Genomic DNA, 13,415 nt, shown 5'->3' with positions numbered 1-13,415 from the left:
ACAAAGCGAGACCCATTGACAGTTTTGTGTCAAAATCAATACCAAGCCACAAACAACTAGACGCACAATTAGCTTAGCTCGATTGAACTAATCACGACCCTTAAAACGTCAGTCACATTTCTCTCCTCAATGCATTTCATTGCGTGCCATCCCGTACATCCCACACGCGCCCCAAGTTGACCTTCGTGGCATATCTCATCGAGTCCGATCACCTCGCAAGGGTCCTTGTTCACTATTCAAGTTGATTGTTTCCGTGATGGTCTCTTTTGGAGTTCAGTTTGTCGGTCATCTTCAATGCATGGCAACATGATTATCTCAAAACATCACGGGTACAGTTGTCAGTGTATCAACAATGACACCTCATGATTACTTGCATGTTCTCCCTAACCTCTTCTCCACTGCTGGGGAGACAAGAAAATTCAAGACCTCCATTCTAATCGACAAAAATGCTTAGGCAAACTTAGTATAAACATAGGGTGTCTTCTAAGTGGTTACTTTTTGACACCTTGATTCTTTCTTGCTCCTTAGCCAAAGCACTGTAGAGAGCCTGTGCCGTGCCGCCGCGGCCGTAATTCCTGCCGCCCAGCCGCCGCTTGTTCATCCTCTGACAATCCCTGTAATGGAAGAATCTTTCTTTTCCCATCTCATCTTTGCCAAAATTCCCCTCTCATTGAGCCTTTGCTCTGCTTTGCTATTTAGTGTTCAAGGGTGTAGTACGAGTGGTATGTGGTACATGCATTTTGTATGTAATATGCAGTGTGCCAGAGAGTTCCTCTGAAGTACACGCCTGTTGGTGGTGTGGGAGAGATTCTACACACGCCCCTAGCACCCTAGAGAAACACCCCGTCTCGTAGGCTCGCTCGCTCTGTTTACCCTTCTCCTCTCTCTTCCATTCTCTGCAGTGACCTTGCTTTACCTTGACCATGACCTTGAACCATGCAATGCCAATATGCATTGCATCTGCATCTACATTTCTCTGCTGCTACTGCAATAAAATCTCTCGCCATCCCCATCCCGCCTTTTCGCTCGCATGGCATCCATACCTATACGACCCATGTTCATGCTTGTTCTGCTCCCCTCCCTCTGACACCAACCCTCTCTCCATCTTATTCTCTTTTTCGTTTATTGGGCTACGTACCAGGCTTAGGTTATCACTCTGCATCTCTAATTGCATGTCTCTCCCTTCGTCTTCTTTCTCTCTTTCTCTCCTCTACACCATCCCATCCTACTTCCTCCTCTTCTCCCACTGCATCCGATATATTCTTGAATCTCGGGTCCTTGGCTCCTCTCCTCTATCCTGATCCTTCTACCTTTGCCGCTTCGGGGTTTAAATCGTTCCAACTCCCGTGCCCTAGGCAGCAAACTCTCAGCCAACTTCAGCCCTTAACCGGCCTGAGCCAAGCTCAAAATCCCCCGTCATTAGTGGACTGTGGCTTGCCCTCGCCCGTCCAGAGACCATTTAGCCAATCCCGAGAGCTTAGAAGGCCACTGGAAGTGCAAGATCGGATAAGACTAAGACCCTAGACAGGGCTGTTCGGATCGGGTCCATATATCCTGGGAGTCGTTACTTGGACTCTCTAAAACGCTTCAATTCCCGTCTTCCGCGCTCTCTAGCTTCCATTACTCCCCGCCGCACTCCCACTACCCACCTGGTCACTTATTCCCTAGAGAGCCTGAGCCTCCGACCTGCCGAGTCCTTTGCCCTGTTGAGACAAGACGACACGAGACGAGACGTAAGCGATCAATTGAGGAACCGCTTCAAGTGGACTTCTCAGACTTGCAAGCCTTGCTTTTACCTCCATCCTTCTCTCTTCCCCGAGGCCTCAGCTGTTGGTTCTATTCTCTTCACAACCAATATTCATCCATCGGGCCAGGTTCGATCCATCTTAGTGGACCCATCAAGCGTCAGACCAGGCCAGAACCAAACCAAGTCCAACTCGAATCATTTCGTTTCAACCAACCAGCCTTGGCTCTTTAATCTTAAACACCTCCAGCAACCTCTTATTCTCCTGCAACTTTGGCCATTTGGCTTCAAGCTCTTTGACCTGGTGCCCAATTCATACCAAGTCGCATTAACGCATTGTATACCTTTTTATCCCTTCTTGTCCAGGGAGAGCCCTTGTATCATCTAACGACGCCTACGACGATTACGACCATCACGAGACAAAAGAGGACTGATACGAGTCTCACCCAAGAACCGATCCGATTTCCATACCTCTGTCCCACCCGAGTGCTGTGGTGCTTGCTTGATCAATTATTTCTCACACTGATTCTATTTGATACCCACGAACTGGACTTTGATCCATCCGAGACACGAAACGCTGCCGATCACCCTACCATTATTTGCCACCAGGTCCCGATACAACCCAAATTCCCCAACTTATCTCATTCGCCGTAATTCTGTAATCACGCAGCTCCTCAGCTCCAACGCACATCTTCAATCTTCAATCCGACAGTAAAGGAGTCGGGTGAACATCACCTGACCCCTATACCTTCAGCCAACACGGCTCCACCGCTAGAAACAGACTTCCGCGACATGGCTATGGATGCGCTTAAGAATCTTGTCAACAACGTTCCGGACTGGTTACAGCGACTTGATGACCTCAGCGGCCAGATCGACCGACGCCAGGCCGAGCTGGCCGCTGTTGCTGCCGCAGAGGGCAAAAGTGCAGAGACAAAGTCGCTTCGCAACAAAGGCTCAACCGAGTCACTCAAGCCTAAAGATGATCCTCCAGTAGTCCATGCCGAGGCTCTAGCGAACGAGTATATCCTTGAAGATGGCGCAGGTGAAAACACAGCACAGACACCAGTCAAGCCCGAGACACCCAAGGTACATACCCCAAGCCCTGGCTCCATTCGTCAGCAACAAGAGATCATCAAAGCCGCACAAGCCAGAGCACGAGCTCAGGTTAGGAAGAAGCCCAAGTCGCCATCCATGATGTCCAACGAAGACGCCCCTGCCGCTTATCGAACACGGAGCATGATCATTGTATATTATGATAGTTATGTTCAGAGCTTCTTTGACGATCTTGTGAGGTTCGTCTCGTCAAGCCGAAACCTGATGCGCAAAGCCAAGATGGCCGCAAGAGTTGCCCAGATCAAGAAGCTTGCAGAGCAAGACGTATCAGAGGATGGAAGCAATGACGACGCTCTCCCTTCACTACGATACATGAGTAGCAGGCGATTCGGTCCTATGTCAATATCCCGATCCGGTGCTGGCGACCAACCACCAGATGTATACGATAAGCTGGATAAGGGCCTCGAATTTGTGCAGAGTATGTGTGAGCACGGTGCACATCAGTTCCTTCGCGATGGTGACTGCAACGACGAGATCAGTAAGGTGCAGAAACGACTGACTGAGGTTCTTGAGATGGCCAAGACAGAAATGGAGCGCGTGGAGCGCGAAGAGCCTGAATTAGCAAAGGAAACAGGCGAGATGGGCAAAGTCCGGACACGGCGACCCATAAGTATGCGTCGCGACATGACCGTAGGCCTCAAGGAAAGCAGCCCGACACCCACTAAGGAAGAGAACAAGTTGGAGCCGGCAAAGCTAGAAGCTGCCGAGCCTATTCTCGCAGCAGATCCAATGGCACCTATGGCTGTGGATCCAAATATCATGGAAGCCGACGAGGGTATCGATGTCGAAATGGAACTTCCCAAACTACAATATCGATCAACCCGGGCGATGCGCAGTCGTGGACCATAGAGTGGTCGCGAGTCGTGTGCCTGGGCCATCATTCTTGAAACTCCATAACGAGAAACTCAATTGTTTAAGGTACTTTGCTTTTAGCATTGCTCATATTACTGCTCATCGACATCATCATTGGCGTCACGGACTAGGGAGAAGAAAGCTTCAAAAGGGGAAAATCTCACTTGGAATTTGTTTTGGTTAATTTCCATCTGTTGGAAAACGGAGGACCGTCTTTCATCCTTCATTTTATATCTATCACGAAGCGTGAGCATTGCATCCGTACGGAATGGCTTTGTATCATACACTATTTATTGGTTGTCACTTTGGAGCTCATCTTATGTCAAAAGAAAGACCATTCATAGCGTCGGGGTTGTTGCATGCTCTAAGGATTTCAAGGGACTTGGCTGTATTTCTGATCACTCTTTTCTTGTTTCATATAGTTCTATCTAGGTTATGGTCATGAACAATGGGAATCTTGAAAATGACGTTATATGAGTTGTGCTTCGTTCGTTCCCGTAAGAAATAAAAGATGGATTGGAACTCGGCATTCTTTTGGGAGAGCTCAGTTTCTTACATAAATAACCAAGAATAAGCAGTACCCTAAAATTACCTAAACTTATAGATTTCATAAAAGAGTTATATATTTTAAGTAAACCTCAGAAAAAATTATAGAAGTTTATAAACTTAGTGAAGACTCTTCTCAATATCTAGGTATAGAAAGCAAGGTAGTATAGTATTAATGTACTCTATTGTGAGATCCTTTGGCACATACATTGTACCTCTTTGAGCACTGAGACAACACTCTTCTATGTTGCCTCTAAGGTTGGTCTTCCATTCGCCGTGCATCTTTCCAGCTAGTAACTGAAGTTAATTAAACATCTCTTGGTGGCACTTAAGTAAATAGGAAGCTGTTATAGATTAGGTATTCGACCCAGAGCTTTTGTGTGAGGAGTAAGAACGTTTCCAATCCAGTCACGGCTAGAAACAAGGACATGTATATTCCTGATGCAATGAATGTCTTTATTGACCTGAAAATGATGAAGGGCACTCTTGTAACATAAAACGAGTGAGATGAAGTTCTAGGGATATTTTTTGACTCGCAGTGTACCGTCTCATTCCACCCATGGCCTTAGCGATGTTGGCTGAGACCCGTCGACAAATACTTGCGAGATGGAAGGAAAGTCGATTATCACAAAAATACAACACACGGAGCGTTGTGTCCTCTAATTGAAGATTTAAGGACAATCAATTTATATACATAAAGAGTAAGAACTGCCGTTTTATCTTTTTCGCACGAGTCCAGTCACAAAGTACTAGAGCTAGAAGCCCTTTTCCCCTGCGCAAGTTAACAGGCGCGATGGCCAACATTGGTTTGTGACCTCACTGTCGCCTTTAATTTGAGCGCCGTTACTCCTGAAGCAATTATTGTTGTTTCAAACATAAAAGCCTAGCCGTATATAGATGTCTGTACGTCAGGACGAGGATAAAAGTGACAAAAGGCTTGGCGAGTTGTGGCTATAGCCTCGTTCAACAGTTTGTGGAACTTGCATCTGGCAAAGAAGATCTCGAGGTCTTCTCTGCGCCTCAGTGTGGTATTTAGGCTACTTTGAGTCTAGTATTTAATGGAGAGATTGAACAATGAATGATGTTTATAGAGCCCGAATGCCGGTTGAATGTGCATGAATGGTGGAAAGATCCCGTTACTCACAGCCGGCGCTGACAACAAACTGTAAAAGACCACGACATAAAAAAAAAAAAAACCAGCAACAACTGATGTTCTGTAGTGGGAGATATAGGATTAGCTGAGCTTGAGGTTTACAGTGACCTTGGCTGGATCAGCATTCATTCATGTCGTTTGGTTAGATGGCTGTTTACTTGTTAGTAACAGGGAGTCCACTGCGGTCCTGCTGTTCTGACAAACCATACCGATTGTCTTTCCAGCACTTGATAGCTGTACCCGTCAATCTCAATACAATTGGATTTATTCTTCCATGAATTGTGAAGTCTGGCCTATGGATGGTGAATTATGTTTCTCCATGCTTGTGGCAGGACAAGCTGCTAAAGAACAGACCAACAACATGGAAGTGACTGCCTATCTAGGTATGGAAGTATTGTACGAAGAAAGCCGACCAATTGATAAATTATGGAAATATAAATCCAAAGTTTCTCTTACCTGAAAACAAACCATGTATGTGGTTATGTTGGGAAGAGCCCCAGATTCACTTAGATGTGGTTTAGTGGGGCATGTTCTTCCGCGTGCACCTGCCTCCGTATGACGTCCCTCGTAGTGACAAAGCTTCACTCCTGCATCAACCACGGCTTGTTACTTCCTCATACTTAGGTACGTTACCTACCTTAGGTAACCTCAACATCGAATCAACGTATTGTGACTTTAGGTGCTATATTACAGACGACATACACCTACCATTTCAATCGTTCAAAATGACGATAGCTTCGTGCGTGGCCGATCGATAGCTTTCACGATTCCCCTAGGCCCCCCACCAAATCATGGGTCAAGGGTTCTCCCTCGCGACGCCGTCTGTCGGCTCCGCAGGCATCGATATCTCGGAGCTTAGCGATGTTCACTTTGAGAAAAGTATAGGAAATGCGAGGTTCATGAAGTCTATTCGTGGGCGTCACGAGAATGGTCTAGTGCTCGTCAAGGTCCTGGTTAAGCCATACGCCGAAGTCAAGCTACAGAAATACAAGAAACAGATAATAGGTAACCTTTGGGCGTTTTCAACCCTCCCACAAAGCTTCTAACCAAAATTAGAACAGAGTAACGCGATAGACAAAATCCCCAACACCCTCGGATTCCAGCGCATTATCGAGACCGAGACCAATGGTTACCTAGTCCGCCAGTTCCTTTACAGCTCACTATATGACCGAGTCAGCACTCGACCGTTCCTCGAAGACATCGAGAAGAAATGGTTGGCCTTCCAGCTTCTTTGCGCTCTTCGCGACTGTCATGCACGCGATGTCTACCACGGCGATATCAAGGCGCAGAATGTCCTCGTGACTTCGTGGAATTGGCTATACCTTTCCGATTTCTCCTCCGCATATAAGCCTGTTATGCTCCCCGACGACAACCCGGCCGATTTCTCTTACTTCTTCGATACGTCAGGCCTCCGAACCTGTTATGTCGCCCCTGAGCGCTTCTATGCTTCTGGAGAGCTACCACCGAAGAAGGCGAAGATGACCTGGGCGATGGACATCTTCAGTGCTGGTTGCGTTATTGCGCAATTATTTCTTGAGTCGGACATCTTCAGCCTCGCACAGCTGTACAAGTATCGCCGTGGCGAGTACGACCCTGTGATTACACATCTGAGCACCATCGCAAACAAGGATCTCGCCGATATGATAGCCCACATGATTCAGCTCGACCCCGAGAAACGATACTCGGCGGACCATTACCTGGAGTTCTGGAAAGGCAAAGTATTTCCACATTACTTCTACAATTTCCTGCACCAGTATATGGAGCTTATAACAGACCCTTCATCTGGCAACAATCCAATGTCAGGCACTTCAAAGAATCTCGGAGAAGCTGATGATCGAATCGATCGCGTATTTTACGACTTTGATAAGATCTCATACTTCCTTGGTTATCAGCTTGAGAAACGTACCTCAAACGAACTTCAACCGCCTCCCAGACTGAGCCTATCGCATTTCCCGGTAAGGCTCAACATACCGAATCACAACCATACCGTATCTTCCGAGTTAGAGCCACCAGAAGATGATGGAACGTTGATATTCCTGACGCTGATCGTGTCGCAACTAAGAAACACTGCGCGAGCATCTTCACGAATCCGCGCATGTGACGTACTCCTTGCCTTTTCTGAGAGGCTGACTGATGAAGCCAAGTTGGACAGAGTTTTGCCATATCTAATGACTCTTCTCGTCCCAGATGAGACAGATCTAGTGTTGATTGCCGCTATTCGAACCATTACCCAGCTTCTGCAGCTGGTTCAGACAGTCAATGCATTCAACTCTCATGTCCTGGTGGAGTACGTATTGCCTCGTATGGAAATCGCGTTGGGGTCTAGATCAAGAGTACCCAGTCCTTTGGTCAGAGCAGCTTATGCTTCTTGTCTCGGCAGTCTTGCGACTACTGCACAGAGATTCCTTAATATGGCCTCAAGCCTTCGAGCTGATGGCTCGATGCCTATTACAGATCCTGAGGTCGAACCTGGAGCCGATGCCAAAGCAAACTTCGAGAGCGTCTTTGACAACGCTGGGCGACAGCTTTTTGAGGTTCTTGAGAGCCATTCAAAGCAATTGGTAGAAGACCCGGACATCTCGGTTCGCAGAGCATTTTTGGCCTCCGTACCCGAGCTGTGCCTCTTCTTTGACCATCATTCAAACGATGTCCTCCTTACTCATCTTAACACATATCTGAATGATCGAGATTGGACGCTGAAATGCGCATTTTTCGATACGATCGTCGGCATCGCAGCCTTCATTGGAAGCACGAGCTTGGAGGAGTTCATGCTACCCTTGATGATACAAGCCTTGACTGACCCAGAGGAGTACGTGGTACAGGCGGCTCTCCATTCGCTTGCTCAGCTTGCTGGGCTTGGTTTGTTATCGAGGCCCAAGGTTTGGGAGCTAGTTGACCTCATCAGCCGATTCACGATGCACCCAAACATCTGGATCCGCGAATCAGCGGCAGAATTCCTGTCAATGTCAGCACGGTACTTGCCACCTGCTGATATTAGGTGTAACCTGATGCCTCTTGTAAAACCGTTCCTGAAAGTGGAGGTTCTCTCAGACTTCTCCGAACTCAACATACTTGATGCTCTCAAGAGGCCATTAGCTCGAAATGTCTTTGATCAGGCTATAACCTGGGCCTCGAAGACAGAACGTGGCGTCTACTGGAAGCCCCTGCAACAGCTCAAACCGTTATTGTTCGGCTCCAAAGGGTCAAGATCAAGCCGCACCTCTCGAGATTTAATGCAAAGCTCTATGGGACGAGTGGCCCGAAATGACGAAGACGAGCAATGGCTGACGAAACTCAGAAACCTTGGACTCAAGCATGAGGATGAGTTGAAGCTCGATGCTTTACGTGAATTCATTTGGCGTCTTAGCAAGATGAAGGCGCGTGATACTTCTACAACAGATGGTACTACATACAATGGTGTGGTATCTCTCAAATCCTTGGGAGTCACTCCTCAAACGGTGTTCTTCAATGATGCGCCACTTCGAGACCCCAATGCAGTGGTGGATCTTGAGCCACCAGCGGAACCTTACACAATTGCAGATGCCCTCTTGGACGCCTCCATGACTATTGACGACTCGACTGGCGGAAAAAAGAGGGTCAACACTAACCGGCGAGTACAAAGTGTTGGACCTCGTTCATCACGCCGTCTTCTTTCACCAACTAGCGCTGGCCGAACGCATACCAGAGCGCCCTCAGCAGGGCAGGTAATGCAAACAGCTGACGATGGATCCTCTCAAGGAGAGCCACCTTCCAGAAATGAAGTTCGCCACCAGGCAAGCGCCCTGAGTCTCCTTGACCGCAAGGACAAGAACAAATCTATCGCACAAACTGGCACCACCGACGCCAATGCATTTGGTGAGGTCGAAGGGCCTTTCGCTCAGACTTCAACAGACCAGCAACCTTCTTCTGAAGGGAACGAAGGAGACACTACCGGATCCCGTGTGTCGAAACATAGTTACGCAGGCAACGATCCAAGCATACAAAGAATGTTAGACAACATGTATGTTGATAACTTTCCTCGTGATGTTATCGAGTTTGGGCCTATGGTCACACCGATTAAGAGGAGCAAAGCAAGTCGCGCCAGTGTCCAACCTGGCGAGGAACCTTGGAAACCGGTTGGACAACTTGTCGCAACGTTTTCCGAACATAAAAGTCCTATCAATAGGGTTTTGCCATCCCCTGATCATGTTTTCTTCATCACCGGCGGCGACGATGGTACTGTGAGGGTGTGGGATACGGCTAGGCTCGAGCGAAACATTACGCACCGTTCTCGTCAACTTCACAAACATGGAGATAACACACGAGTTGTCGCCCTCTGTTTCGTGGAAAACTCGCATTGTTTTGTGAGCTGTGCGTCTGATGGTACCGTTCACGTGGTTAAGGTCGACACCGTATCTGCTAGTGGAGTTGTTAGGTACGGCAAATTGCGTGTTCTGCGTGAGTATCAACTACCAGATGGCGAGTTCGCGGTGTGGTGTGAACACTTCAGACAAGAATCAAACTCGATTCTTGTCATCGCCACGAATCGCTCAAGGATTCTCGGTATCGACTTGAGGACCATGAGCCTCCTATACACTCTCGAAAATCCTGTGCACCATGGAACGCCAACTTGCTTTTGCGTGGATAGGAAGCGCAACTGGCTTTGTGTGGGTACTTCTCATGGAGTTATCGACCTCTGGGATTTGCGTTTCAAGATGAGACTCAAGGGCTGGGGCCTACCAGGTAAAGGCTCGATCTATCGAATTTGCATCCACCCTACCAAAGGCCGTGGCAAATGGGTCTGCATTTCTGGTGGCACTGGACAAGGTGAAGTGACGGTTTGGGATCTAGAGAAAACCGTCTGCCGAGAAATTTACAGAGCAGGAGGCAGCAAGGATGGTCTTAAAGGGTATGAGGCATGGGATGTGGACGAAGACAGGCGAGAAGGCATGCTCGGACGATATGCTACTAACATCGAACCCAATGAAATCGCCAACGCCGATCGCGGAGTTCGCGCCATGGTTGTCGGAACCGCAACTGCAGAAGACTCAAGAGACGTGAGGCACGCCTTTATCGTCACTGGCGGATCAGATAAAAGACTTCGCTTCTGGGACCTTTCACGGATGGAGAGCTCGTTCATCTACAGTGGACTGTCCCCAGATTTACCCAAACCGACTTACACGACCTCGCACCCTACGACGGCGCTGACGTTAAACACGGAGCGTTTTCCTAGGCAGGCTCCAACGGCTCCAAATGCGGGTTCTGGATCAAGAGCCAAGTCGTCGAGCGCCCGACCACCTCGGTCGACTGTTATATCCCTTCAACAACAGCAGTTGTTGCAGTCTCACGTGGATTCTATTTTAGATGTGGCGTTGTTGGAGTTCCCGTACACTATGAGCGTTTCGGTGGACAGGATGGGCGTTGTTTTTGTGTTTCAGTAGAGCCGAGAGACAGCTAGTGACGCGATGCAGTTTATAAAGACAACAAGAGCAATCACCTTTTAGTTTGCTAGCAGCTTATTTCTGGATAGAACAATTAAGCAGGAATTACATTATCATCAACTCCCAAGCTTAGGGAAATTGCAATCCTGAACCACTCTCTGTTCTGTGATTGACTGGTTTGTGTTGTAAAACTTACTGAGCTGCCTGTCCTTCAATCTAAGTCTATGGTGGCTGGGGTCTGTGTGCCACTCTAAGCTCAAGCCACACGCGACACCAAAATTTCCCCCACGCCTCGTCAAGCCGCAGCCTTGCCTTGCCATAAATCAACACTACCGACATTCGCGTGCCCTTCCAAACAGCCTCCAATCTCGATCCCACAGTGTACCAAATCCGAGCAACTTCATTTTTGAACCCGAGGTAACGGCCCCAGACCCAAGATGCGGCTTACCGCCGACCTCATCCGGGATTCCCTATCCTACCTCAACCCGCTCAAGGAGCGAGAGCTTGATCTTCGAGGTGCGTTTTGAAAAGAGCAGATGCTACATTTTTGATCTTTAGAGAGCGCAGAGTTGATACAATCGTCTTTGCGGCGTGAACAGGACACCGAATTCCCGCGATTGAGAACTTGGGTGTCGCTGGCGTAAGTTCCAAATCCTCTGCCTTGTTGCTCTGTTGTTAACAGCTTAGCCTCACGATGCCATCGACTTCACAGACAATGACATTCAAGTACTGGGTAACTTTCCCTTGTCGCCTCGCATAACGACCCTTCTCCTCGCGCGAAACCGTGTTTCAAGCATTCAGCCCTCTCTGGCTAAGGCCATCCCAAACCTTGCCAACCTGGTGCTATCGTCGAACAACCTGACAGAGCTTGCGGACTTGGATGCGCTGGCGTCATTTCCCCGCTTGACGCACTTGGTACTGTCGGATAACCCCGTTTCCAAGAAGGAGGTCAGTCTGAGACGTGTCGACTGGTGTAGCAATTACTGATGCAAGATGCAGAACTATCGATACTGGGTGCTATGGAAGTGTCCCTCCGTGCGGTTTCTCGACTTCGAAAAGGTCAAAGAGTCCGAGCGGGAGAAAGCTCGCGAACTCTTCGGAACTGACGAAGAGCCAACAGCTCTGGCTTCAAAGGTATGGACAGCACCAATAATAGAACAGTTGCATGAAGCTAACAACGACACAGATCCAGGGTATCAAGACTACAACTTTCAACACCTCGACTGACGGCTCAGACGCACCCTCTAAGCTTTCCCGAATAAAGCTGACGGACGCTGAGAAGAAGCGACTACAGGAGCGTATTAAGAAGGCTACTAGCCTACAGGAGATTATCGCGCTGGAGAAAGAGTTGAACGAGGGACGTCTGCCTTCTGGTATTCATGGAGATGCCATGGAGGAATAAATCTTTACATCTGTGATGGCTTTGTACTGCTTGGTTTGGGGGTTGCAGAAAAAAATACTATGATTATTTGGCTTTCGGATTATGGCTATATCCTCACATACCAATAAATGGAAGTTGATGCCAAATATGAAGCTTGTTGTTTGTTTGTGATGTACATAATGCTGATAGACAGCTTTTGCCCTCTTTATCTAATTTAGCTGACTAACGGTCAATCCTGAAAACGCCTCTTTCTACCGTCAGCCACCTAACAAATGAGCAATACTACAACTAGCCAGTCATTGCTACATCTCCATCCCGATTCGCACCAGAAGCCTGTCTGAACTCCAACTCCAGCTGCGAGTTCGGGTCGTCCTGTCTATCATGATGACCCATGGAGTTGCCGTTCACAAGAGGCTTGCCGGCGCCGTTTGCCAAGGAAAATTCAAGTTTCTGATTGGTATTGTCACCTTGGAGACGTGCCTGCGTGGCCTTGGCCTTGGCCTTGATGTTCTTGTAGGGAACAGTCTTTGGTACAACGTCTTCAAGAAACTCGAGGTTGTCATGGTGTGCAACAGCGCTTGCTATTGAAGTTAGAAAGAGCTGATGAAGTATGGGTGGCGTAACTTACCGACGTCCTTGTATTGGATGTTTCGACGAGGTTTGCGATCTAGCTTGGCTTGGGTATGTGACTCTTCTGCGAGATGCTGAACAAACATTTCCTGTGTCGCGTGAGCATGATGATGGTAATATCAAATAGCGAAGACATACGGCAGCAAGAGTTATCACGAAAGCTGCGTTGTTAGAGCATAGACCGATATCTGGGTCTTGTGCGATGATCTTCTTAACTCTAGAGACTATAATTATGTTAGATTGTGACTGGAGAGCATGGTCAATTGCTTACGAGGAAGCTGATTCTGGCCTGTAGGCTCCTTTCGAGGAGGAATAGCAGTGGTGTTATAAGGCATGGCGGCAGTAGAGACGAAATCGCTCGAGAATGCGACAAGGATGAGTCTGAATGAGTTAGAAAGAGCTAAATGTATGTATCAATGCGTGAGGTGGATGACTTTGAATATCGGCTAGGGGCGAAGGCCAAAGTTGGGGACAAGGGTAAGAAAGTCACCATAAAATACAGAACAGCAGACTTGGGAGAGAAGGAAAGAAAACAAACACTAAAAGCAAGTGCGCCAGCGACTCCAATATTGAATA

At 48.0% G+C, this 13,415-nt stretch overlaps 4 protein-coding genes across 4 annotated transcripts; 3 read left to right on the top strand and 1 right to left on the bottom strand.

The window, feature by feature from the left end:
• Positions 1 to 2,536: 2,536 nt before the first annotated feature.
• Positions 2,537 to 3,706, top strand: BKA55DRAFT_536465 (uncharacterized protein; the record flags this gene model as incomplete). Its single annotated transcript, XM_046189832.1, has 1 exon — positions 2,537 to 3,706. One exon carries the CDS (start codon positions 2,537 to 2,539, stop codon positions 3,704 to 3,706), a length of 1,170 nt encoding a protein of 389 aa, XP_046053343.1.
• Positions 3,707 to 5,947: 2,241 nt separating this feature from the next.
• On the top strand, positions 5,948 to 10,961 carry BKA55DRAFT_561397 (uncharacterized protein). Its single transcript, XM_046192160.1, has 2 exons — positions 5,948 to 6,413; positions 6,465 to 10,961. Exons 1-2 carry the CDS (start codon positions 6,200 to 6,202, stop codon positions 10,826 to 10,828), a joined length of 4,578 nt encoding a protein of 1,525 aa, XP_046053342.1. The 5' UTR covers positions 5,948 to 6,199; the 3' UTR covers positions 10,829 to 10,961.
• A 172-nt stretch (positions 10,962 to 11,133) lies between these two features.
• Positions 11,134 to 12,361, top strand: BKA55DRAFT_561394 (leucine-rich repeat-domain-containing protein). Its single transcript, XM_046192159.1, has 5 exons — positions 11,134 to 11,344; positions 11,428 to 11,468; positions 11,516 to 11,776; positions 11,828 to 11,962; positions 12,015 to 12,361. The coding sequence occupies exons 1-5, from the start codon at positions 11,266 to 11,268 to the stop codon at positions 12,228 to 12,230; spliced, it is 732 nt and encodes a 243-aa protein (XP_046053341.1). The 5' UTR covers positions 11,134 to 11,265; the 3' UTR covers positions 12,231 to 12,361.
• A 136-nt stretch (positions 12,362 to 12,497) lies between these two features.
• Positions 12,498 to 13,174, bottom strand: BKA55DRAFT_536462 (histone-fold-containing protein; the record flags this gene model as incomplete). Its single annotated transcript, XM_046189831.1, has 4 exons — positions 12,498 to 12,790; positions 12,838 to 12,928; positions 12,978 to 13,063; positions 13,111 to 13,174. The coding sequence occupies 4 exons, from the start codon at positions 13,172 to 13,174 to the stop codon at positions 12,498 to 12,500; spliced, it is 534 nt and encodes a 177-aa protein (XP_046053340.1).
• Between the last annotated feature and the right edge of the window lie 241 nt (positions 13,175 to 13,415).

This window comes from Fusarium redolens (assembly GCF_020744475.1).
Source record: "Fusarium redolens strain MPI-CAGE-AT-0023 chromosome Unknown BKA55scaffold_4, whole genome shotgun sequence".
Classification (NCBI taxonomy): domain Eukaryota; kingdom Fungi; phylum Ascomycota; class Sordariomycetes; order Hypocreales; family Nectriaceae; genus Fusarium; species Fusarium redolens.
This window is presented reverse-complemented; position numbering and strand designations above follow the sequence as displayed.

Excerpts from the sequence above, each read along its gene's own strand:
- BKA55DRAFT_561397 (XM_046192160.1), top strand. The coding sequence starts at position 6,200 with ATGGGTCAAGGGTTCTCCCTCGCGACGCCGTCTGTCGGCTCCGCAGGC. Across the intron at positions 6,414-6,464 it reads ATACAAGAAACAGATAATAG|AACAGAGTAACGCGATAGAC; the intron begins GTAACCTTTGGG and ends AACCAAAATTAG.
- BKA55DRAFT_561394 (XM_046192159.1), top strand. The coding sequence starts at position 11,266 with ATGCGGCTTACCGCCGACCTCATCCGGGATTCCCTATCCTACCTCAAC. Across the intron at positions 11,345-11,427 it reads GCGAGAGCTTGATCTTCGAG|GACACCGAATTCCCGCGATT; the intron begins GTGCGTTTTGAA and ends CGGCGTGAACAG. Across the intron at positions 11,963-12,014 it reads CAACAGCTCTGGCTTCAAAG|ATCCAGGGTATCAAGACTAC; the intron begins GTATGGACAGCA and ends ACAACGACACAG.